The 26,099-nt window shown below is 34.7% G+C and overlaps 1 protein-coding gene across 1 annotated transcript; it reads left to right on the top strand.

Moving 5' to 3' along the window:
* Positions 1 to 1,443: 1,443 nt before the first annotated feature.
* LOC134740909 (sodium/hydrogen exchanger 9B2-like) lies at positions 1,444 to 20,788 on the top strand. Its single transcript, XM_063673564.1, has 9 exons — positions 1,444 to 1,493; positions 1,639 to 1,775; positions 4,240 to 4,468; positions 5,420 to 5,589; positions 7,700 to 7,911; positions 8,999 to 9,170; positions 9,612 to 9,766; positions 19,143 to 19,301; positions 20,048 to 20,788. The coding sequence occupies exons 1-9, from the start codon at positions 1,444 to 1,446 to the stop codon at positions 20,258 to 20,260; spliced, it is 1,497 nt and encodes a 498-aa protein (XP_063529634.1). The 3' UTR covers positions 20,261 to 20,788.
* Positions 20,789 to 26,099: the final 5,311 nt, after the last annotated feature.

A 26,099-nucleotide genomic window follows, 5' to 3' on the forward strand; every position in this document is an offset into this window, starting at 1 on the left:
ACATATACTCTAATATTAAAACTTCTAGCAGTTAGTAAAACCTAATATACCACTAGTGACATTCAAATGACTTTTTCTCCTCTAGTATAGTGCCAAATAAACGTATAACAGATTATTTAACTCTTATATAGCAATTTATGCTGTAAAACAAAAATTGTGATGTTTAATATATCACAAATTGAAATCTTTAGCTTCAAGCCAATATCCAAAATTTGCAGGATGGTTCCGTAGGTAGGTACATAAAAAATTACAAGAACCTTGTTCTAGCAACAATGACGATGTGTTTGTGAACTATAATGCAATCCATATCCATTAATATCACCATTTTTTCACGCAATTAAGCTAAAAAAATATCAAAGATATTTTTAATGCCTATAGTCCTACACCGGCAATTATGATTAGAGGTTTTACTTAAGATTTCTTGAGGAACTAAAGATTTATGATGGCGACAGAAAACTGTATATCCGTGATATATCAGTAACCATAACACGCTTTAGATATAAATATTTCAATAAATGTCATATATTTAACTAAATATTTAAAATTCAGAGGGGGCATGAAAATAACACAAATAATATGATATGAGTTAATTAATATTTAATGCGCAAGGTAAAATACCCGTTATATGCACGTACATACAACGTTAAACCATCAAAAAGCATTATATCAGCATCGCGGTTGCTACTATATCATTATTTAGTGCTATAGTGGTCTGGACATCATTGATATACCACCAAACATAACACAACATAACATTGAAACATCGCGGATATACCTACATCCAAATAGTGATAACCGCTACCGAAATACACATGATATACCATGACATAGTGTAAAACTGTGGCCTTTTTCCAGTGATAGAAACATTTATTTTTATGGAATATCTATTTATTATTTATTTTAAACTTAATTGCACATCAAAAAAAACAATATAAAAGTTTTTGAGGCAGTTATAATATTTAATACTCGAGGGTTCCATTTTCATGTAAAGTTTGGAGAACATAAAATTAATGAAGGTAATAAAACCCCCCGTAGAAACGTAAGAGATGACTAAATTTCTATAGTTTAATTTTAAATTGTTGGAAATCCATTATCAAACTGCGCAAATTAAGCAAATGAAAGAGCTTCTATGAACGCGAGGACAATTTATCTTCTTAATAGGCTACTGATTCAAAGATGCTGTGATGTAAATACAATGACCCGCTCAGATTTGATAATGTTTACCTAGCTTAATTACTCTAGATAAGGAGACAGCAGCAGTCATCGATAACGGTATCTACACAGTATGCCTGAATGAGGAAGTTGAAACGTGAGTAAGTATATGTACCATGTATCTACCTGTTCTCAATACGATCCCAAATGGCTGGTTGAGTGATTGTTTGTTAGCGAGATAGCTCCGAGCAATTAAAACTGATGAATGAAGACAAGCGATTATTAGTAATAATGGCAGCCAGGCCAAGGGAAGGCGATGCTTCGAGTACAAGCCAATCATAGTAAGAAGTTTCTTGATACTAGTTTTTCAAAGTGATGGTTCCTAGCTGACTGAGGGGGACGTTAAGAATTATATATTATTTAACTTATACATTTTATTTAAAAAGTAATTATTTATTTTGAATGTTTTGTTATTTTCTTTTTCAGTGGACCGCAATTTCCAATAAAAAATTTAGACAGAATAAATAAAATTGACAGTGTAGAAACTGTGGAAACCAAACCGAACACTAACCAGCCAACAACAGCATCATTATGTATTCAATTATTCACTCTAATAATACTTGGTAAGTAATTATTTCATATTGCCAACTTCATTATTTATAATCAAGGAGCGGAATTCTCATAGCAGAAATCAAACTTCAAGAGGGATTGACCATTGTGTTTCATCGACAATTCCAGTTATCGATGTTATCGAATCTTTTCGCATATTACCGATCACCACCTTTTTACATTATTCTGTAACATTTAAACTCTTTGCATCTCCATATTAAAATAAATCACGTCAACGTTACATCAAGTGATTATATGCTCTTTGGGCTTGAGTTTTCATAAGCCATCCCGGTGCCGTGTTACTAAAATGGTTAATCCTCAAAGAAAAACAATAAAGAAATATCTAAGTTACAATGCAGATTCTTCCACTATATTAAGAGTATATTGCTCCAATTGTGGAGTTCATTTAAAATAACTAAAGAAGCATAAAATAAATATATTTCTATTTTATCCATTATTTTATTAATCCAAAAGTCTAATTTCATTACTTAAACGATGTCGTGTTGTGACAAATATTTATCGATAGTCGATAGTCAATTCCTTACACAGTAGGTAGTCAATTCCTCTTGACATTCTGCTATGAGAATTCCGCTCCTAGTATAATAGTGTTAAATAGTGTTAAAAATGCCAATAAGGTAAGGTACGAGTATTTGTAAGTTGTAAATGTTGCTAATTATTATATGTAAAAGTGTTCCCCCCCTACCCCCCCCCCCCCCCCTTTCTATAAGTCTAATATAGATAATTAAAACCTGATACGACTTAAACTAACGTACCCGTTATATAATGGCCTCCAACCGAATGTGGAAACCAATATTTTTTTAATTTTACTAATTACAAAGTTCCCTATTTGAAATTGCTGAAGATTTCAGATTACAGTTTGATAAATAAATATATATCTACCGCGATTCAGACACGGATTTTTCCTGCAAATATTTATGAGAAGCAGAAGAACCATCAAAAATTTAAGTGAAATATATATTAGACGTATATACCTAGGCTGGTGTGGTGATATAGTTTTCATAATGGATTATTTAGAAAATTTCTAACATTGTTATAGGGAGATTAAAATTTTATATTTCCAATATGCATGAAAATTTTCCAGAATTTTCTAGAAACTCACGCTTTGCTTAGTTTGGGGAGATGGATCTGTGTCAGTTTGAGTGTGTGTATTTATAATAATAGATACTTACCTAACATTTCACAAAAGTAAGTATGAAATGAAATTAAATATCTACGACCGGTAATAGCTTCTTATTCTTATGATTGCTATTACCGATTCCTATGAGTCGGTGATAAAATATGTAAGTACGAACATAAAATGCATTAAAGACTCATCAAAAATATCATTTTTGTTGACTCGTAGAAAAAGAATTGTAAACAATAGTGATATAATCCAGCTTTTCAATCTCGTACCTCAGCCAGCTTCGTTGCCTTAACACGGTACTCGACTGTAAAGCTCTCCATTATATTACGATTGTATAAAATACTATAATTTAATTGGCCTTGTGACTACAAACCAGGTTGTAATTATATAACATAGAAAATATAAGCACAGCAGTTTCAAGTAATAAAAAGTTGTACACGATTGTTGTTACTGCACAACATCGGTCCTTCAAACATACCTATCATAGCTGTGGGTAATTTTACAACGCTAAAATTAGAAAACTAGATAATAACGTGTATGTCGGTAATAGATTTTTTAAAAGACTAATTGTTTGAGTTTAAACGGGTCATAAAAATACTTGTGTAACTATGTTATAATAATATAAAATAATGGAAAACTAAACATTACGTTGTAGCCGTTACCGACTTACAGATCGTTCTATTTTAATTTAAAGTTTTATGGTTTTAAAATGTCTTTTTTTAGATACATTGTGATGTAAAAAGTAAAAACAAGAACTCACAATTGAATTAATACATTTAGTAATTAAAAGTAAAGTAACGTAGCCAATTATTAAGTAAAGTAGCTAAATGTCTGACGTAGCCTGCTTCCACGCCACCCGCGTCGTGATTTGCGTATTTTATCTTTTTTTCGACCACACAAAATAACGTTATGCTACCCGATACCCAAGGAACAAACGCTTGTGGAAGTTTACCTATCTACCGCTGAAATGGTTCTGGCAACGAAAACATATCTAATTACTTGAATAGATCGGTAATACCTGCAGATTTTTGATGGATCGTTGATAGCTGCGTTTATCTTAATTACTAACTTTTAATTAACCATCCTATATAAATTGCAATAAAGATTTTTTCTTATCTTCGCCGAGGTCTTTTCAGATTTAAAAAAATACCTAGGTACTTTACCTATGTGTTTAAATAAATAACAGTAATTATTTTATTTTAGCTAAGGATTTATTCCTTCCATTTACATTTTTTCATTACTGCTGCTCTGTTGCTCGTCCTTTTATAATCAGATCCTTGACCCCTAAAAGTGCACACTATTTGATGAAGATAATAACATGGCACTGTTTACAGGGTTAATGACATGGGGTCTGGTCTGGAGCCAGTGGGGCGACGGCTGGGGGTGGGGCGGGAAGTGGTTCCGGATTGGCCTCGTGGCAGCGGTAGCCTGGGGCAGTGGGCAAGCCCTTCAAGCCCTTACAACTATGCCTGGGATGTTGGCTGCCCTGTTAACTGGCATCCTTGCTCAAAATATCGGTTTTCTTGATATGCGCGATTACATTGAAATAGATGGATTTTTAAGGTTAGTGGCAATAATGTTTCAGTTTATTGCAGTGGATTTATAGTTAACGATGAGCACCTAAGAGCAATGAACAGTGGTTATTTCGTTCGGCAAAAACCCTTATAGTAGACTTATTCATTGCTTCTATTTTATGTAGTCGGTAAGATAAGTAAGTGCATTAGAAATACAGGGTAACCTTAGGCATTGGACAAACTCTGAAATCCCACGTAGGGTTACTTCTCAGGAATGCTCTAACTTCAATAAGAACAAAAAATAAAAAAATATTTTTTCAAACAAGTTATTTCCAATAATCGACAACAAAAAGAAACATACTGTATTAATCATTGGCAGCACTGGCGTTTGACAATTTGTTTGAAAACATGCGGCAATAATGACATTTGTTAAAGGTCAGAATCTTATCAGTGTCATAAATAAAAAATAAAAATAAAATGATAGAAAAGCAATTGTCACAAGCATTCAGATAAAGAAAATGTGCTTGCAATGGAAGTGCATCTAACCTTGGCCATCTATTTGTATTTGTAGAGTCGGTGCATTATTAGTTTCAATTGACCCACTGATGTTATGTTCTCTTTTATTAATTATCTCAGCCCCCAGAAATTGTGTCTCGCCGAATTAAAATAATAACGACGGCCAGTAATTGACGCGAGACCCTTGAGTTAAATTCGTAAGTGTTACGTAGTTTCGTCATACCTAAAAGTAAATATTGTTTGTTTTGGTACGGTATTAATTACCTACGGTAGAAAATAAGTTGAAGGGCATACTTTTGACATACAGGTAATAAATTTGACACGTCAAATCGAAACAAAGTGGTAACATCACAGACCTAAAATTTATGCTTGTGGGTAACATGCATAACAAAATGTTTAATGAGTAGGTACTTACATGTTTTTATATAAGCGTTAAATATTGTTGCCCTATCGAAAATAAAATAACTTACAATGCATGTTGCAGGAAAATATATCCAGTAGTGGTTCTTGGGAAAGGTTCACTGGGATGGAATGTGGACTACATGCGCAGCAACTGGCAACGGGTGGCCACGCTCGGCGGCGGTCCGTGGCTCGTGGAGGTGGTGGCGGTGGCGACGTGTTCGCACTTCCTGCTAAACTTTCCGTGGATTTGGGGTAAGTTTTTGAAGTATAACTTCTTTAGGCGCGACTAGAGGGTAACTCAGTTCCTTTTTTGGCGGAAGTAAGGCTCAGTAGTGACACACGCACAATAGGACACATGTCAAAGTGCTTACATATATAGCGATAAACGTCATCGTCAAAGAAGTTTTACTTCAATCGCGCGTAAAGATTACACGCACACACTTTTTTTAATACCACGTCGGTGGCAAACAAGCATACGGCCCGTCTGGTGGTAAGCAGTCACCGTAGCGTATGGACGCCTGCAACTCCAGAAGTGTTACATGCGCCTTGCCCTTTAGTCTGCTTTCTCAAGCTGGTCCAATTAAATAACTATATTTTTTAATGAGAGCCTACAATTTATTGCACAAAAGTATAAAAGATCGTAACAAAGGCATGCTCTGGTAAGTCAACCTTCGGGCAAAGCAGATAAGTTGTAGCCGGTGCATCATCATGTTATGTATTATATATTGTATTGGTATGAACAACACAATTAGGTACAACTATAAAATATTATTATGATAGGTATACTTATAATGAATTCCGCAGAAAGCTCGGAAGAATTTCACCTTCCCATACAAATGGAATGCCTTATTGTTGTTTGGCCTTGTTGTATTGTATTGTAAATATTGTAATAAAACTTTGCACATACAATGACATGAGGTATATCTATGCCTGTAATTAGTTTATGTAGCTACAGCTTATAAAGCAAACGAAATAGAGCAAAAACAAGTTTTGTATGAAAAACTTAAATTGGCTGTATTTTTTTAACTATGGTATCTGAAGCGACGTAAACTAAGTACAGCCATAGATAATTAGATATACCTTATCCTATTGTAAATACAAAGTTTCAGAGCAATCTAGCTAGTCGTTTTAAAATGAGAACGTAACTCCGTTTGCATGGAGAATCGAGCCTACTGCGGACTCTTAATACCAATAGGTACACACGGACTCAGATGAACCATGTAGATAACATTATTATAAGTAATCAAGATTTCTCCTGTGCAAAATTTCCAATATAAAGTTCCGATTTGCGATCGTTAGTGAATGTCACGCTCCATATACCCAGAGTAATAAAATAAAATTTGTCACGGCCGCAGAACACAATGGGGAGCGTAGTGTGCGGTACAAAGCCAATTCAATAAAATCTGCAGCGGGACTCGTATTGCAAGGGGTTTGAATGCATTTTCACCGCATGGCGTGAATTATTGAAAGCGGCAGAAGCGCTGCTGGCATTCAGGCTCGCTTTGCGCTCGCTCTTTGTACTCAGGACTCACTTCTACAACCTAATTCACAAGAAACTTAGTCTCAACTGTTAGTTCTTCCCTGTTTAACTTGATATCTAGCGCCGTGATAACAATTTGTAATCAGACATTGCGTTTATTGTGGCTTGACGATAAGCGTTGCGAATAACATCCCTGAAGCGCTCACGTTTAACTCATACCTGTCGTTGCTGCCTCAATTACAGCCCTGATTTACAAACAAAACCTCAAAGTGGAAACAGCATTCAATACTCGTTTCGTTTATTATTTTCACATTTAAGTCTTCCTTCAATTTGTTTTGTGGATTTTAAACTGTCGCAAGCAAATAGCCCGTTGAATACTGCGCAGACAATTAAATTGTAGTAGCGTAATGAATGAATTTTCAGGTTCCAGTTTGTTTATCCGTGTTTGTTAAATTGATTTATTCAGTTTTGGAATACCTACATACATACATAGCATGAAGATATCGTAACTTTATTATTTTCCAATGTTTAAAAACAATGAAATGTAGCTTGTTAATTTATGTATACATGTGCTATAGTATACAAAATTGAAGTGGACTTAGATATGGCTAACTATATGTATAATAGTTGCCATAACACAACTCTTTTGAAGTCAGAAGCATCCTAAATACTTAATTTTTAAGAGTTACATATAATAATTCAGTAATACACTCAAGTCAAGGGAAAACAATAAACTATTTAGTGTACATGAATATTAAGCGAAATGCATTGAAGATTAGGAAAATGCAACTAAAAAGGCAAATTATATACAAAGGGGCCCATTTTCAGTTTCGTTTTCTTTATTTATAGGTAGTTAATATAAAGTTAAGAACTATTTTCCAGGTTTCCTACTTGGTTCAGTATACTGCTCGTTGTCGTGGGCGGTGGTGATGCCCGGCGTCGCGAGTCTAAGCGCCGCCAGCGGCTCCGCTCGCAACTGGGCGCAGCTGGTGAGCACCGCGGGCGGCACCGACACCGCGCTCAGCGTCGGCGTCTACGGACTCATCTTCAGCTTTATATTCACGGAAGAAACCGAATTGTATAAATATATCAAGGTATTTTACGCTATGTTGATGACAAATAATGGCACGAACTTTTGTTACTCCTGTACAGCACATCTTGTTTTGTCTTGTGCAATTTCATTTATAAAGCATTAAGCGCAACTTGACGTACAAAGTCTTTTGCGACAAGGCAAGACGTGCTTGCTAGGCTTGCAAGAGTTCTATATGCACGTCAGTGCCTTCTGTATTCCTCTGGGATTTCCCGGAATTGGCAAGCAGCTCATTCCTCATTCGTATTTCGTTTACAATGATACTTATTATGACTATGAATGCTACTCATGCAGCGCGCATATTTTCCACGTGCATGCTTCTGCCTATGTACCTACAACATCAAACTTGCATGCCAGTGACCTTTTAAAAATATCTACCGTACCCCATACCGTACCGTACCGCATTCTACCATATACATGTCGAATCGATAGACTATTTATTTTAAGCCGTTTTATAACTGCAGGCGGTTAGCCACAGCGTTAAACGAACTGTGTCGGTTGGTCTACGAATAATAATTCTCCATCGTCTCCACTCTGCAGTTGAATGCAATTCCAGGAAAATAATTTAGGTAATAAATTAACAATATTATTTTATACCGTTTCTGGTTTTTACTTAAATGTTACAATCTCAAAATATCTACTGAGTTAAAAGACACTCAAGAGCAATGGAAACTGGTCACTTTTCATTGAAATTTCGATACAAAATGTGTTTAATTAGAGCACCAAAATTTCTGTTTATTTTATTTACGTTTGCTTAAATATTATGGTAGGTGAAGTTTCATAACTATCTGCTAAAATACGTCGATGAGTCCGTCGGTTGTACTAAGTTCATAGACAAAAATATCTTAGTCTAAAAACTTGATTCCTTTGTATATTTATTTTCCATATAGATTTTATTTCTATAAGTAAATTTTTAGGACTGTTTTAATGTACCTGCGGATTAAGTCGTAACTTAGAAGAATCGTGAAATGTTAACAGATTAAAATAAATGAATGTAAAGTGGGAGATTAGTCAAATGAATCAGTATGACAAAAATAAAATATACCTCACTAGCCTGTAAATCATGCAGTGTGTTATTTTGTTGTTATCAGGCTGGATCGACTCTGTTCGTGGGCGTGATACTGGGGGTCGCGTGGGGCATCCTGGCAGGGCTAGCACCACACTCGCGGGACTATTACGTCGTGGAGCTCCGGGTTCTGTTTGTGGTGGTCGGTGGACTCTTCGCCAACTTTATCCTCGTGCGCTTAGGATGGGCTGGAACCGGTATGTAGGTACTTCTTAAACCGTCAAAACTTTTTAATTAACGTTTAATTCTAAAATTTTAATTTATTTGCAACTAATATAAAATTTGGATAATGTGAAAGTGAAAGTTATCAGTAAATATGGTTTCCGATAGAACGAAATTCAGAACAATTTTACAATTATGAAGACTAAATTAGACACTTACCTACTAAAAGAGACAACAGCCCGCGACTCCACCGATAGAAAGCAAATTATTGTCTAATGCCTAATTGCACTTTGAGAGAATTACCTGAAGCGTTACGTTACAATAAATATTTTATTTATTTATTTGTACCAAAAGAAAGAATATCACAAGTAGAGCAATGCTTACTTAACTTAAGCTTATATATCTACATCATCCAGCATAACTAGATTTACTAAGTTGTACTCAAGTTAGAAATAATGTTTGATTTGAATGTTTAGCTGGAGTCGCTGTGTTAGCCTGCAACGCAACAGCCGCGATGTTCTGGGCGCGAGACGGGTGGAAACTCAACAACAACTCCGCGTCTACAGCTTACCGGGTGTTTTGGGCTGCCTGTGAGCCTGCTGTGTTTGCTTATACGGGCACTTTCTTTGTGGTAAGTTTCTCTTTAATAGTAAACAGTTTATGTGACTGCTACATCAATACTGCTACAAAATTATGTACAGTCAGATACACTACTTTGTCTACACACATATTATAAGCTCTCTAAGATGTGTTCAGGAACCGCATGCTACGACCGGCATTGCGGCATCGTTGCTCTGTTGCGGAAATCAGGTAGCGTCTCTAAAATATCGCTCACTTATGATCGCTGATTGATCGAACGGTTAACGCACATTTTACACGAAACAAACTATTTTTGCGACGATTCAAACTAAAGGTCACTTGGCGGTAAATGAAAACATTTGTCACGCATGTCGTAGTTCGTTTCGTCGTAGTTTTTTTTTTCAGACATAAACTAGAGTCGGCCCCAATAGCCATATCGTTCGATACCGAGGAACATGCGAGATTTTTCAAAATTGTTTCTTTTGAATAAAACATCTTCACGACTGATGTTGGGATAGAGAGGATAGATGTTTGGAATTTAATAGTAATTGTAAAATCGAATTTAAACAAAACTATTTATCTTTATGCCGGCGCCTGGCCGTAGTTTGCGGTTTTTGAACTTGTCTTAGAATGTAATAGGGTATATGATATAATTATGTATAGATAAAATAAATAAACACACTGCCTTACTATGGCGGCATCATATATCATCATCATCATCAAACATAGCATATTCGTACCTAGACAGGTTTCTGTAAATGGACTTTCGCACCTTGGGGCAACACATAACAACTCAACACGAACAAACAATACAGTTACCGTAAAATGGGGTGAGTAGGAGCAAATCTGACATTCAAACCTCGATAACATTTTATTTTTACATATGCAAACTGAATGGTGTATATATATAATAAGTGTTCCGGACGTTTGTATTTTAGTTTTTATTTTATTTTGGGTAGTTCCATTTCATAACTTTTACGATAAACAGGAAAAACCACCTCACCCCGTAGTCCCTCGTAATTGGGGTGAGATGGGTTTTCATACAATGGTGATTTTGGAAGATTGTTGGATCGATTTTTTTTATATTATGAGTATTACTATAGCTCCATTTTAAATTGGAATACATTATGTTTGTAGCAGTAGCCCTAAAAACCCATCTCACCCCCCTTTAATACCTTCTCTCCCCATTCATAACCCAACTCTCCACGCGAACCCTACTCACCCCATTTTACGGTACTCGTAAATGCCACAAAATGGTCCTCAATTTAGCAAATATACTTGTGTACAACATTATTTTTTATAACAACAAATACGAAAAAAGCAGAATTTGTTCAAGCTCACTCATAGTACTATACAAATATAAATAAACAAAATGGGCAAAAAATTTCAAGAAATGCTCCTAAATTGGACAAGGACGTTTCTAATTGAGTACTTTTTGTGGGTGTTACCCTACAACGGCTACAACGCACATAGCTCGGGTTCTTTTTTTTTGCGAAATGAATTCAACTTCGTTATTAGTTCCCGAAGCTTTCCATACTTTGCAGCATCCGTGGTCTCCGGTAAACTTTGGTGTTTGTCTGATATGAATATAAAATGGTTTAACCGGTATTTTTAAATTCATGCGGCATCTGCATCTTCCAGGCTCCTCCAAGTAGTGTGTCTGACATGCTCAGGTGCATAATAGAGAACTTTCAAGGAATTGCTTAAGTAGGCATGTACCTATTAGGTAATATTCAAGGTGTTAGAGCCAGAGAGCCACTCAAAATGATCAGGTAATTTATTTACTTGGAATCATCTTTAAATATTGTTATGGTAGGTCATCAAAAAGTACCTATTTTATTTTATAGAAAATATGTGGCTTCTATCAAAGAAGAGTTCTTATGCACATAAGTAGGTATAAGGGCCCTTTTCTGTGATGGAAAGCTACATACGGCCTTATTCTGACATGTCAGTGTCAAGGTGACGTTTCTTCAAACAAAAACGTAACTTTTGACACTCACATATGTGGACGGTATAGAAAGGACGACAATCTCTTATGGCAGAATTATGCAAAAGTGACCAGCTTTAGGTAGCTTAGGTAGTAGTTTAGGTAGCGCTAGGTAGGCTCTGGGACATGAGTATGACATGTACCATAGAAGGCAACAAATAACCCGACCAAATTACGTAGGTGGTTTTTGGTATTATTTCGGTGTATGGTGGCGCCGCCTAATTACTGTTTTTTTATCGACACTTTTCATACATAGAGATTTTGCTCCTTTATATAGTTTCCATGCTCAGATATCGTAAAGTTAGAATCAGGCGTTAATAATCGGTGTTAATAAAACTGCTGGTTTATTGAAGACTCCGTTTACCGCCTCTGCATGTTTTGGACTCTGAAGAAACAAAACTACATTGAACACAAAGATTTTTCTTTGTTTTTTTCTTCAATTTCGCTTGTCTAAAAATATTCTTGAGTACTAAATATTCGATTTTATGGATATTTTGTACGACAGACGAGTGTAAGACCTAAAAAAGTTTCCTGAAGAAATGTTATATTAACATTTACTGTATCGACTAGTAGAAAAAAATTGCGTGTTTATTTATTTTTTTGTAATTTTAGTCGGTTCGATTCCCGGGCAAGGCAAGCGAATTTAAAAAACTGAATGCAGTTTTGTTTCTTTTTAGAAACTATATAGTTAAATTATGAAAACAACTGTATGATTATAGGATAGGTTATTTTTGTTTTATTACTTATTCAATTTCAATTGAGTGTCTCGGCAAGTAATCTTCGAATAGGTACAGGAAACACCTAAAGTGGAGGACCCGCGCGAAATCGCCTTTCCATACAAACGTAGTCCTCATTCTCCTCTCTGGATATTGACATTATTGAAAATATTTTAACACAATTTGTTGTATATCAACCACAGCTATTAGATTCTTTCGAATTTTAAATTATTATAAGTTTATAAGCAAAAAATCGAAAAAAGTCAAACATAGGGGCATAGCTATGGTTAATATACCTACATTAAATTATGAAAAAATATTGTACATAATGTCCAGAGAAGAAAATGGGGACTACGTTTGTATGGTGACGCGGCCGTCCACTTTCTTCTTAAAGATAGCTCGGCAAAGGCCATGTCGAGAAAACGTTATTGAACAAGCGGCCACAGCTAATTGAGCGCCGCCACGCGTAATAATCACCAATCACGGCAATCACGCAGTAATCCACCCGTTTACAACATTGACACACAAAGCAATGAATGAACAATCGAAGAATTGAATGAACGAAAAACCACACCGGTTATTATTTTGTTACCCACGCGTGCTTTTTGTTTTGTTGTATTTTTATAATGTGGAAACAAATCAATCAAGGTTTGTTTAACACTGATTTAAACTTTCACGATTTTTACTCATTATTATTCAACGACGGGACTTACTTACGCGATTAAGTCCCGTCGTTGTTGAATAATAACAAAGTTTGTTTAATTGACCACTTTTCCTTGAATATTTGAGAAAACGAAGGGACTTTTGAGCCGGGTACGATGTGGGGTTTTAAGCGCATATTAGACGTTTATAGCGTGTGACAGAGACGGGATGCCTAAGCGTGCGTTAGTACGAGATAGCACGCCTAGTGGGCATCTTCCCAATAGAGCTAATCTAAGTAGACCCCGGCTCGCGTATTAACAGACTAAGCCGCGGGTCAATTTATAGTAGTCGCGTGCGCGGCCATGTTTGAGCATCGCGCGGATGGCAACAGCGCTGCGCGCGAGTTTAGTTCGGTAGCCGGTACCTTTGTGTATAGACGTGTGCGCGTATCCGACCCTACGACTGATCACGAGTATCATAGCATTGAATTGTAATAGTTTTAGTAATTTTAACGTATAGTGGACTGTATTGTATCATAAACCGTGTTCTTTAAGTATAATAAACTGTTTAACTTCAGTGCCGGTTATTATTATACCTACACCCGCTATACGTTTAGTTTATTATTAGTTTTAATTCTTATGTTATTTATTATTAATGTTTGTTTACATACTTCTTATACATTTACTATATCATATAAAATTGGTTATATGATTATAATAGGCTACTTTCTTATAGACAGCTTCAATATTTCATAATAAGTAATGATAGGATTAAACGAACTTACCTGAAGTGAAGTTCAATCCTGATTATATGAAGTATTTAGTCCTGGATAATTTTAACAGTGTAGTAGTCTCGATCGCTGGCCAATCTGACGCGAATTTAGAGTCGCCGAGATGAAAGAAAAAATTACCAACTGTCACGATGACATTCATATAGTTTAGAGTATTCATGCACTAAATGGGAAGTAACCATGGATTCAAGGTTACTCGAGGAGGGTGGGGATACCCCTTATCCAGGACTAAATACTTCATATAATCAGGATTGAACTTCACTTCAGGTAAGTTCGTTTAATCCTATCATTATATTCGTATTTAGTCCTGGATAATTTTAACAGTGTAGATGTTTAGAGAAGATAATTAAATAATTTGTAAAAATAAATGTCTCAAAAATCTACCCAAAAACAAGCACTTGTATTTTTGGCAAGAATATGTATATCTATATATTATCTATCATGGAAACCTATACCTATCTCTATATTTCATAAAAAAATTAAAATTAAGGCAAAATAAACAAGTCGCTATGAGAAATCTCAAAATATCAAAATCGGCTTTTGAGTTTCCTGGCAAAAAGCAGAGAAATTTTAAAAAATTCTCCGACCAATTACATGAGAATTACCAATAATAAAATTAGGTTTTGAACTTATACTACTTTAATGGGTAAATACTCTGAGAATCAGAGATTTACTTACTGCGTTCAAAGTTTTGAACATGTAAAGATAAGAGTTTTGAGTTATGATGTAAAGATAATTCATATCTAACAAGAGCAGCAGACAGTAACAGAGTAGTTATCTGGAGCATCCCTTTATGCTTAAAACATTATGTTCACTGGTGAGACCTACCCATATACTATGATCTTTATCTTGACCAATGTGAGACATCATAATTAGAAAATGTAAAGAAAATATGTAATAATGTACCTATATTGCGGTATATAAATATAAAGCCTCCATAAAAGAAAGAAGACATGAGAACTGTCAAAGATAAAGATAAAAGATATTTATTCGTTACTATTTATCTACCCTTTATTTTCTTGTTGCTTGTCTAAGACACATCAGACAAGGTTTTAAGACATTATGATGTTATAGTTTTCTCTTATATTATATTTGTTTATTCCAATAAATACATATTTCATTTCATTTATTTATTCATAAACAATAATAAATTGAGTCTAGACAGTCATATTTTCGGGGCATTACCCAGTAAAGGAAAAACGTGGCGTGGCAGTCTTTATTATTAATTTCTCTTCTCTAAAGATTTTAAAGAGTATTGCTGTTTTAAATAAACATAAAAATAAAAGGAACTGTATTATTTGTTGAAACATGAAATATCTAAGACTGTAATTTTACTTTCAAAATCTCAAGTTGATTTATTATTTGTAACATACACCCTTAAGAAGACACTCATTGCTTCACATTCACGCAATTAAGCGTAATAGATTGTATCATGTCCATATTTTAAAGTCTGAATACCACTCTTCTTTTCCCAGACCTGGTGTATCTTGGGAGATTAGGACATGCTCGGAGTTGTTTAAACAACTTTCAACAATAGTACTAATAAATGTACATGGTGATTAAACATTAGATAGTTTATGTTGGAAGGGATTTAAGCACCCTTATTTAAAAAGTTGTTAAGTAACCACTTAACTAAGCTAAGTAAGTAATAGTCAATTACTATGCTATAAGGGGTAATATAAATAATACATCCTACACTTAAAATATTCTAAATTGCTTCCCTATCTAAAACAAGCTTCACGTTGTCTTTTAATATATTTTATTTAATGTCTATATACATCTAGGAATATAAAAAGGTGATGCTGTTAGAGATAAAGAATCATATCTTTCAATTATTTGTTCTAGTATTTCTCAACCACTACCTACTGAATCTGACAAAAGATTCTAAATGAGTTAGTAAGTAAGCAATTTGAACCGAAACAACCTATAATTTGGTTCAGATAATATAAATTCTTATTATATTGAAAATGTGTGAAATTACCACCACATATGTATGTGGATCGGTCTGTGGCGTTTCCTGCATAATTCCATAATAAAAACCATGAATCAATTACAACATAAGCATTAGCCTTGAGAATCCGAAATACAATGAAAAACAGAAAATGACTATTCTCATTACATCATAATTATGAGTTATTATGAACAGAAAGTTTGTCTCAAATGCTCTGTTAAATGCCACAAATAACTTCATAGATCAGTTTGGACAGTCTTACTGCTAAAAGGTCTTTCCAACTTCTGTTTTATCTATACTGAACATATTCATACAGAAAGTATATAAAAAACGATATAAATGAAATGCAACAATATGATCTGTTGTGAATTTTATTGTATTTGTGAAATTATTTCAATTCACTACTGATTATATAAATATAATCGATTAATTATATCATTACAAATAAAATAAAAATATATAGGAATTGCTCATTATGGCATAAAGCATATTTTTCTTTTTGGAATCCAATTCTTTTTTCCATTTCAGCTCTATTATCGATAATTGTCTTCATCAGGTCCATCATCATCATCATCCCCCAACCGTTTAAAGTAATTTTACAGTACCAAGAGGTATCAAACATTCGAACACTGGATAAGAATCTTTCTAGTACATACCTAACTAATAATGTTGTTTTATTTAATGTCTTAGGCTTAAAGTTAGTAGACCCTTCAAAACCAAACAATACCAGGTAACGGGGACACTAATGTTTAAATGTTGGGAAATGTGATATGACTATTGCATAATACCTATAAACCTACATTATTATCTACCTACCTACCTACTTATATAACCTACCTACCTATTTAATATTACTTACATATCCATTAAATTTCTATTTCCTTATCACAAATGTATCGAAATCTGAGCTCGTGCTAAATTGAACCCTACCATCTTGTGAAAGGGTTCCAAGCAATTGTAGGAAAAATGTTGCCACAATTTGCCTTGCCTTTATAAAAGGCCCAAAAGTTTGGTAAATAATTTTAATAAATGAGAGTTTGGAGCTTTGGACTTGCTCAGAATTTATAATTTATTGATATTAGACATCCATCCAATGGCTGACTGATTAAAATTTTCTATGTATAGTCTTTGGTATTGTAAGTACCCTTGTTCACCTACAGTTTTGTATTTTATACAACTTACTGTTCATTATCTGTAATTTGAAGGAGGAATAAACTCTTGATTTAATTCAATATATAATTCATATTTCTGGAGGAAATGGTATTGTTTGATTATTTTCACCAAAGGCAATTGGGCTTTGAGAACTTAAAAATTTTAATGCACAACTGACTGGGCTATCCGGGAACATATCAAGAATAAGAATAAGAAATATTATCATAATTTGTTGTGATATTTATGTTTCTTGTGAGAGTGGCTAAAATAAATTAGTATTTATATTTATAATTGAATTGAATTGAGTAACCCTTGAAGGGTTATTTTTCCTTATGATATTAGAAGGAATGTATTAGTCAACATGTATGGCAATTTACCAAACTGCCTGCAAAAGGAAAAAAAATTCGTTCTAACAATATGATATTATGAAATTTATGAAACAAGCTTAAGCTATAGGAAGCTTGTAAGAAGTGTTAATGAAAATAGTATATGCCATGAACCCCCAGATTTGATCTTCATAATAAGGCAGCTGTCTGGATCTTGTCCTTATAAAGGCTGATAGCATTCTTTTGCATATTAGTATAATATGAGTAGGTATGAAGACTATGAAGTGCACTACTGAGTCACTTATTTATTTTATTGTATTAATGCAGCTAGCAGACTGACTGCCTCTCTTCTGGATAAGGCTACAGAATTTTTGATTAGCAAAGGAATAATAAAAATGACATGCCTCAAAAGGATTCAGCATATATTATAAGTGTTTGGTACAGACCTTAATCCAAATATTTTATTCCAGCAGCTTCCAGAATAATGTTATTATTTGTAAACAATAAGTCAGCACTTAATTAGCATACAATACTAGAATAAGCTAGTTGATATTTATGTACATGACACAGGACCCCGTCCATGACTGTGACAAGATGCGCTAAATTTGATCCAGATATTTGGGTTTCTTGTTAGGTCAATCTCAGCTGCTAGTGTCATTATAAGAAATTAATTAGCTATTAAAAGACATTTCGTGTATTATCATCCCACGGATGACGTGTTTCTGGTCATATATTTAATTTTTATTATTGAATAGTCGGTTCTCTTACTTGTCCCACGGACGAAGGGTTTCTTGCTATGCAATGAGCATAGTAATTGAAGTCATTTTAAAAAGATCTGACCCTCGTTCCACGAACGAGGCACAATGTCGCCACGCGACATGTGGATATTTTTAAGCCAACATCTCCCAGAATGTCCCACGGACAAAGATAACATAACACCATGTCGCCACGCGACATATGGGTATTTTCAAGTCAACCCTTAAACAATGTCCCACAAGGACATAGACAAACTCGTCACACGAGAATGTATAAGAACTAGATACAAAATTGTATAGGTATTTTATAATAAAGTGAGGATAAGTACATAAACTATTGTATCACACCTCCAAGTTTCCCCACGGGAACACTTTTAGCACCTTATAGTAGCAAGAATTTGGAAAATGAAGACTGCTTCAATTATCTTGTACTTACGTTCCGATATTTTATAACTTTCACTTTCCATGTGCACTTTGCACCGCATATCGTCTTTTTAGGTATAACTGCATTGATTATTACGGGAAAAACTAAGAATTACTCAATAAAACATAAATTGTTCATAAAGCGACATGTGCGTTATATGGCGCGCGAAAAAGATATGAATGTCATCGTGACAGTTGGTAATTTTTTCTTTCATCTCGGCGACTCTAAATTCGCGTCAGATTGGCCAGCGATCGAGACTACTACACTGTTAAAATTATCCAGGACTAAATACGAATATAATCAAACGTTGTGAGGTTACGTAGGCGTAAACGTATACGAAAACAAGGTCACGCTTATTTTTGCTCTTTCAATTACGAGTAAATATATTTAGAGTAATAAAAACTTAACTTAAAAAGCGCTTTTATCTCAAAAAAATGTAGGTATGTAGTACATACTACGTACATACAATTAAAGATACGAAATCTACTAGTCTGTTTATCTGCCTGTGTTTTGACTTTTCACGGCATGTAGACACTAATCCACAGCTAATCCCTAAAGATTATATATTTTTCGAAACCCACACCAATAACATGTCCGGTTAGTTCTTACCACGTTCTTACGTAAAAAAATCAAAGAAAAATAATTACATTAAATTGACTGAGTTTCATGTTGTTTTTTTTTTCAGATTGACAATCATCTGTGGGATGTTATGTTAATTGGGTTAGCAATTCTACTGATCTGTTTGACTGTGAGACTAACGACGGCAGCGCTCGTCTGCTGGGACATGACCCTCAAGGAAAGACTCTTCGTTTGCTGCACCTGGGTACCCAAATCCATAGTCGAGGTAGATTTGACTGTTTTGATCAATTTATGAAGACATACATATTCATAATACGGACAAGATGTTTTTTTTTTATCTGCCTACCCGCTGACGCTGAAATGACACAGGCTGGGATTCGGCTAAGTGGGCGAAGTGAGGTGTACAACATAAGTAGGTATGCTATATAATCACGTAGATACGCACCGTACCTACCTACTTACGTACAAAATCCTACTAAAAAATGGCTGTTATCAATCTTTAGGGCAGGTTATTATTTTATAGACTAAAATGGAAACAATAAAATAAAATAACAAGCTAGTTACTATTTTACAATATCATATGTACCTTCGGATTGTTTTGAAATTTTACACAAAATATCCAGACAGTAACTGTTGGAATTTTCTAAAATATGAAGTATCCATCTACACTTGTTCTGCACCAACATGGCAGTGACAATGGTCGCGCTGTACTACTTAGGTAACCAAGGATGGTGTGCTGTGTTAGCGTACACGGACTTTATTTCAATGATAATACTTAATATGTCAATACATTTTAATAAATATATTAATTTTCCTTTTTTATTGTGGGTACGTACCATATTGCAATATATAGATTGTATATACAGATGTCAATCACAATGAAAAAAATATACTGTGATCAACTCTGGCCAACTTGGGGATGGGAACGTTGGCCACCGTTGATCACTGTTCACTTTTTCATTGCGACATACAATTTATGGACTCTATTTTTATCTCACAAACTGCTTCCAGGCTGTTTTGGCGCCAACGGCTCTAACGGCGGTCATCTCCCGGGGGCCCCACCAGAATTACGAAAACGATTTGGCGTGCGCAGTCAACATACTGCGACTCCTGGTTCAAGCCATAATCATCACCACCCCCATAGGATACCTACTTACTAATCATTTAGGACCAAAATTACTTAAAGTACCAAAGAAATCCTGTGACGATAAAAACTTAGCATAATCCTAAAGACAATCTACTCTTTATATCTAATATTATATAGGTTGTATTTCTGTTCTCGAGATGTACAGAACATTGACTTTACTCTAACAGTACCGGCCAATAATATATCACCTCCATGTTTTTACGGTATAACTTTATTTATTTATTTATGAGAGACTTCCACCTCACTGTTTTGGAAAATTAGCCTCGTGTAATGGTTTTTTTCATAGAGGTTTTTTTTAATGTATGTGTTAATTTCATTATTTTACTAGAGGTTTTTTAGTAATATGCTGGGTACATATCCTATTGTAATTCACAGTATTTCATTGCAATATTCATTTTATATTTGTATAAAATGACTAGTAAATGAGCAATCTACAAACTAACCTATATTGTTTACTCTATACAAGCTCATACAAAAACACTCAAAGGTGATATATTATTGGCCGGTACGTATATCGTTTTGGGTTGTTTTACAGATACGTGAATTCGAAGTAATCGAATTGACATTTTAATTTAAATACAAGGGTATAGGTACATAAAACTTACATAAAATTGAGTTTATTTTTATTTTAATAGGCAGAACTTATTAGATATGAAGAAAGGAATTAATAAATTTACTATGTATGAATTAACAAAATGTCCATGTAAAATTATCGTTTAAACATTCTGGAGCTATATATGACTTTATATATCTCTATATTGATTTCAACATAATTAAAATAATTGAAGTTTCTACTCGGCCTTAGTCTAGACCTATTCGGGTAGACCTTGCAGAAGTGTTCCTTAAAACCTTACTTTGCTTCACAATCTCAACGAAGAAGACAAATCGCCAAACGACGTCTGATCTTCGTCAGCAGTTCCACTTTAACAAAGGGCACTTTTTGAATGCAAATGATTTTGTATGTTGATAAAAATACAAAAATCGCTATGTAGAGCCTATAATATTTGAGGAGTTCTTTCAATTCCTTATGGATCCCATCATCAGAACTGTCATCAATCTGGAACTATATATATACTTTTATCTACACACATATCATAAACCCTCTATGATGCCTTCAAAATCCGTAAATAATGGCCAACATTAAGATAAACTGTTTTGTTACAGCAAATTTTTTATCTGTGAAAATGTTTGTATTGCTAAATAATAACATCGATTTCGATAATATTATTTTATTCAAATTTCGAACATCTCTGAAAAACAAAGAAATTTGATTTGACCTCTATTCTAATATCAGTCGTGATGACGTTTTATTCGAAATGAAATGTCAATTGCATACAAATTTGACAAATCTCGCTTGTTAGTTGGTATCGAACGATATGGCAATCGACCCCCACTCTAGTTTGTCTGAATAAAAAAAAACTACGGATGCGTGACATGCGTTAAAAAAGTTTTCTTTGCCGCCATTTGACGTGCAGTTTATTTTTTAATTAGTTTGTAGGTAGAAAATAATTTGTTATGTTGTTTTTAAAGTAACTCTAGCAAAAATTTCCTGTAAAATGTGCGATAAAGATATTTCGGAGACGCCACCTCATATCCGCGAATTCCGCCAGAGAGCAACTATGCCCCAATATCGGCTGTAATATGAGGTAAGTGAATATATCATAGAAAGTTTATAATATGTGTGTAGATAAAGCAGTGTATGTAACTGTACATAATAAGGCATTAAAACACTCGTGTGATTCTATTATGAAACTCACTACGTTCGTTTCATAAACCCACACTCGAGTTTTAATGCCTTTCATTATGTAGCAGCCACATAAACTACTATTAATGACGGTGTTCTGACGTAACCTTTATTTTAAAGTCGGGTTATAAAGTAATACATACATTATGGTAATTCCTTTCAAAAGTTCTATTCACCGTTCTGCAATTACGTGAGCTGAAACACCTAATTCAACACTGCTTTACTTGTGTATTTTGGTAATATTTATACCTATATACTCTATGTACACATTTTTATTAATTAATTTAATCAATTCTCCAAATAGGTTAACCATCTTAGGCAGGGGGTAAATAGCAACTAAGCACTAGCACTAAGTAAACGATTTAGAATATAAATATATCAAGTTATTGATTCTTGAGTAATGTAACTGCTACTTAATTAGACGTTAGGATTTATTTAGTCATTAAGATAAACATTATTGTAAGCTCGTAGGTAAGACATTTAATTTGCACTTTTTTATGTAAGTAAGTATTATTTTATTAGACTAAATTTTGTCGAGTACTTATTAGTTTTTGCTGTTTTATAATAATCATCATTATTAAGGTCACTACGGGTAAGCATAATTTAGGGGTAAATGCCCCTTGCAAGGGGTAAATAACTCTCTTGACATTACATACACCTGCAGTCGAGGTCATAGATATAGTCTGTTAAACAACTTTGTCAATATAAAAAGGCGCGAAATTTAAATTTTCTGTGACGATAACACTTCGTGCCAATATTTTTTTAAATTTGCCGCTCTTTTCTACTGACGGAAATGGCTTGATAGACTATATGTATAAGTACCTACGCCTCTTCAACTTACTGAATTAAAATAAATTGAAAAATTGCTACATATTTATGATCTTAATGTACAGTCACCATCAGATATATCGGAACGACCAAGGCGCTCACAAATATCTGAACACGCCTCTATTTGTCAAGGAGATAGAGTGCGCGTTCAGATATTGTGAACACCGTGGCCGCTCCGATATATCTGATGGCGACTCGACTGTACATGATGACTACGGTTTTAAATATGTTTAGATACGTGTGATTTTCTAATATGTAATCACTCTCACCACTATATTACTCGTATATTCGTAATATAATACGATATACCAATTATTACCTATATTGGTACAAGTATGTTGTGTTTATTTATTTAAGCTTATAGCAATAAATCAGTTACTTTACACTTATCTAGTTTTATTTATGGCAACTAATGAAACCGTTGACTTAGTACTTCTATTTCTATTGTGCTGATAAGCTGTGTGTTTAGGGATGTTACATGTAGATAGCACAACATGAGCTTTGTATAGGAAACCATACAAATTATTATGTTTACAGGCTACATTGTAAATTGTATTCTAGTTAGCAGATCCTAGTTAACTATATATTAAGGCGAAAATCTGCATGCACGTGGGTGGTTCATAACATTTGAGCAAGCATATTATAACAGCAAAGCTGAGGAATAGCAACATTTCAAAAAACAAGAAATTATTTTGAGGTAAACCTACGTTGTCATCCGAGTTCATTCTGATATAAATCAGTAATTGTAATTGACAATTGTTTTTAATGGTATCAGTTGATCAGGTTTTTTTTTTTTTATGATGAATAGGCGGGCGTTTGACCACGATCCCACCTGATGGTAAGTGATGATGTGGTCTACGGTGGAGCACGCTTACCTATGAGATACCTATTAACTCTTGCCTTGAAGAGCTCCAAATTGTACTCATGCGGAAACACAGACTCGGGCAGGGCGTTCCACTCCTTGGCAGTTCGCATGAGAAATGTGGAAGCAAAACGCTTCGTGCGTATTTTTGGAGTTCCTACCATGAAGCGATGCCGGAGTGCCGTTTGTCGTGTGGTCCGATGGTAAAAATGGGACGGAGGAATAAGGTTGTGCAGTTCCTCGGCACACTCTCCGAAATGTATCCTATAAAAGATCGACAGGCTGGCAACCTTGCGACTATGCTCCAGACTTTGGAGTCGAGCATTCGTCAGATTGCTGTCATTTATGATTCTCTTGGCCCTCCTCTCAACTGACTCGAGCGCCTCAAGCTGGTACTTTGCAGAGCCATCCCACAGATGAGAACAGTATTCTACACAAGATCGGACTTGTGCTTGGTAAAGATCGAGCAGCTGCCTAGGTGTAAAATACTGCCTCACCTTGTTGAGGATGCCTAGCTTTTTTGCCGCTAACTGTGCTTTCGACTCGAGATTCTCTCGAGACAGCGAGATTCCGAGCAGCTCAAGATGGTCGGTTAACGGAAGGGATACATCTCGGAATGTAGGAGTGAGATGGAATGGACTCCGTTTAGCGGAGATAAGACACGCCTGAGTCTTACTAGCATTGAACGCAACCAGATTGGCTTCGCCCCAATCGGAGACTGCCTTCAGTGACACGTTCATGCGTTCGACCATTGCCTCCCTGCTTTAAGGATCAAATGTCTGTAGGGGACCCATTGTCTTTCAGCAATACAAAAGTCACAAATGATGGTCAAAGTTTGGCACCCGCACTTTACTGACGAAACGCTCTAACAAAATGGCAACACATCGTGACGTCACTGTGTCACTTTGCTTAGAAGCCGCTTTGCTTAGAAATGTGAAATGTTGCGTTTATGTATATTGTTGCTATACAATTAATAAGTATAGCTGTTAACATATTAATCGCATTCCTCATTTTGATATCTAATGGATGAAGTAATTAACGATCAATTGGATAGGGGCATATTATTTAATAACATCGAATTAAATTGTATATACAGATGTCAATCACAATGAAAAAATCAACGAAGATCAATAATAATAATAATATTGATAATGTGGTCCGTCCCACAATAAAAAAGGAAACATATATTAACATTTGACATCGAATTAAATTCAATTGGTACATTTAAAATAAACTCAACGGCTGGGTGTAATTACATGATTTTTTGTGACGTTTTCAACCAAAAGGTACCTACCACATTGTCGCTAGTCGATAAGCTATATGGAAATAGCGCCTTATTGACAACCGACCCTTTTGGTTGAGAATGGCACATTTGCTATATAAGTTATATACTCCTTTTGTTTGCCGAAGAAAGTAAATGGCAAAGATTAGTTTGTTTTGAAGATAGAGAGAGGGAGAGAGAGATCTGTTGAATGTTTGTACGGAACCCTCGGTGCGCGAGTTAAACGAACTCTCACGACCGGTTTTTTATTTTTCTAAGATACGAACCACAGCAGGCATGCATTTAGGCACATACAACCTATATTCCCAGTAACTGACATATTAAAAACAACGCCATCTACATCAGCCTTGTATAACTACATAGCGCCAAGGATGGCACCGCAGTAGCAAAGAGAATATAATACTCGTAGGATAGAGCGGTACTGTGATACTGTCGTTGTAAATTTTGTAGCCACTATAAATTCACTGCCATCTATCGACACACGATTAGAACTAAAAATAAAAATATAAAAAATGTGTTTATATAATGGATAAATGTTTTTTTTTATTTGCTGTATTTGCATTGATTATTTTTATATTTTTTTGACCCAAATTCTTTCACTGATATGCGTTAAAATTGTTAAATTACAAACGAAACCCTCAACGCCATCTATACGAGAGTAGGAAAAAGGTAGTGGCGCCATCTGATCGAGAATTAAATTTTCTTGATTTTCGAGGCACGTTTTTTCCTTAGACTGTATCCATCTATTACGGAGTTATATCTATCTTTAGCAGTAGAAATCAACGCCATCTATTAATTCGAGTAAAAATTAGAAAGAACGAATGAATAGCTTCCTCACTCGAATCAAATAAGCTAGCTTTCAAAGAACGCGTTGTCATTCATTTATGAGAGAGGTTGTTGTTAACTACATTTTTAATACAGGTGCTTAAAAAGTGCTACTTTACGTAGTTGTTTAGCGTTCTCAAAGTTGGTTTTTGCGAACTGTGCTTTTTACTTTTCCAGCTTTTTTAAATTAGTTAACCCTTATATATATACATTTTTTTTTGCCATTAGACATGTATTACGTACAAAAAGTATTGTTACAAGATATAACGTTATAAAATACGATATTTCACTAAAAACTGTGTTCGTGACTAGGCGCTGCGTATTTTGAAAATTCGACTTATTCTTGGATGGTGAAATAAAATCCGAAATTTAACG

Source organism: Cydia strobilella, chromosome 4, assembly GCF_947568885.1.
Source record: "Cydia strobilella chromosome 4, ilCydStro3.1, whole genome shotgun sequence".
NCBI classification, from domain to species: Eukaryota; Metazoa; Arthropoda; class Insecta; order Lepidoptera; family Tortricidae; genus Cydia; species Cydia strobilella.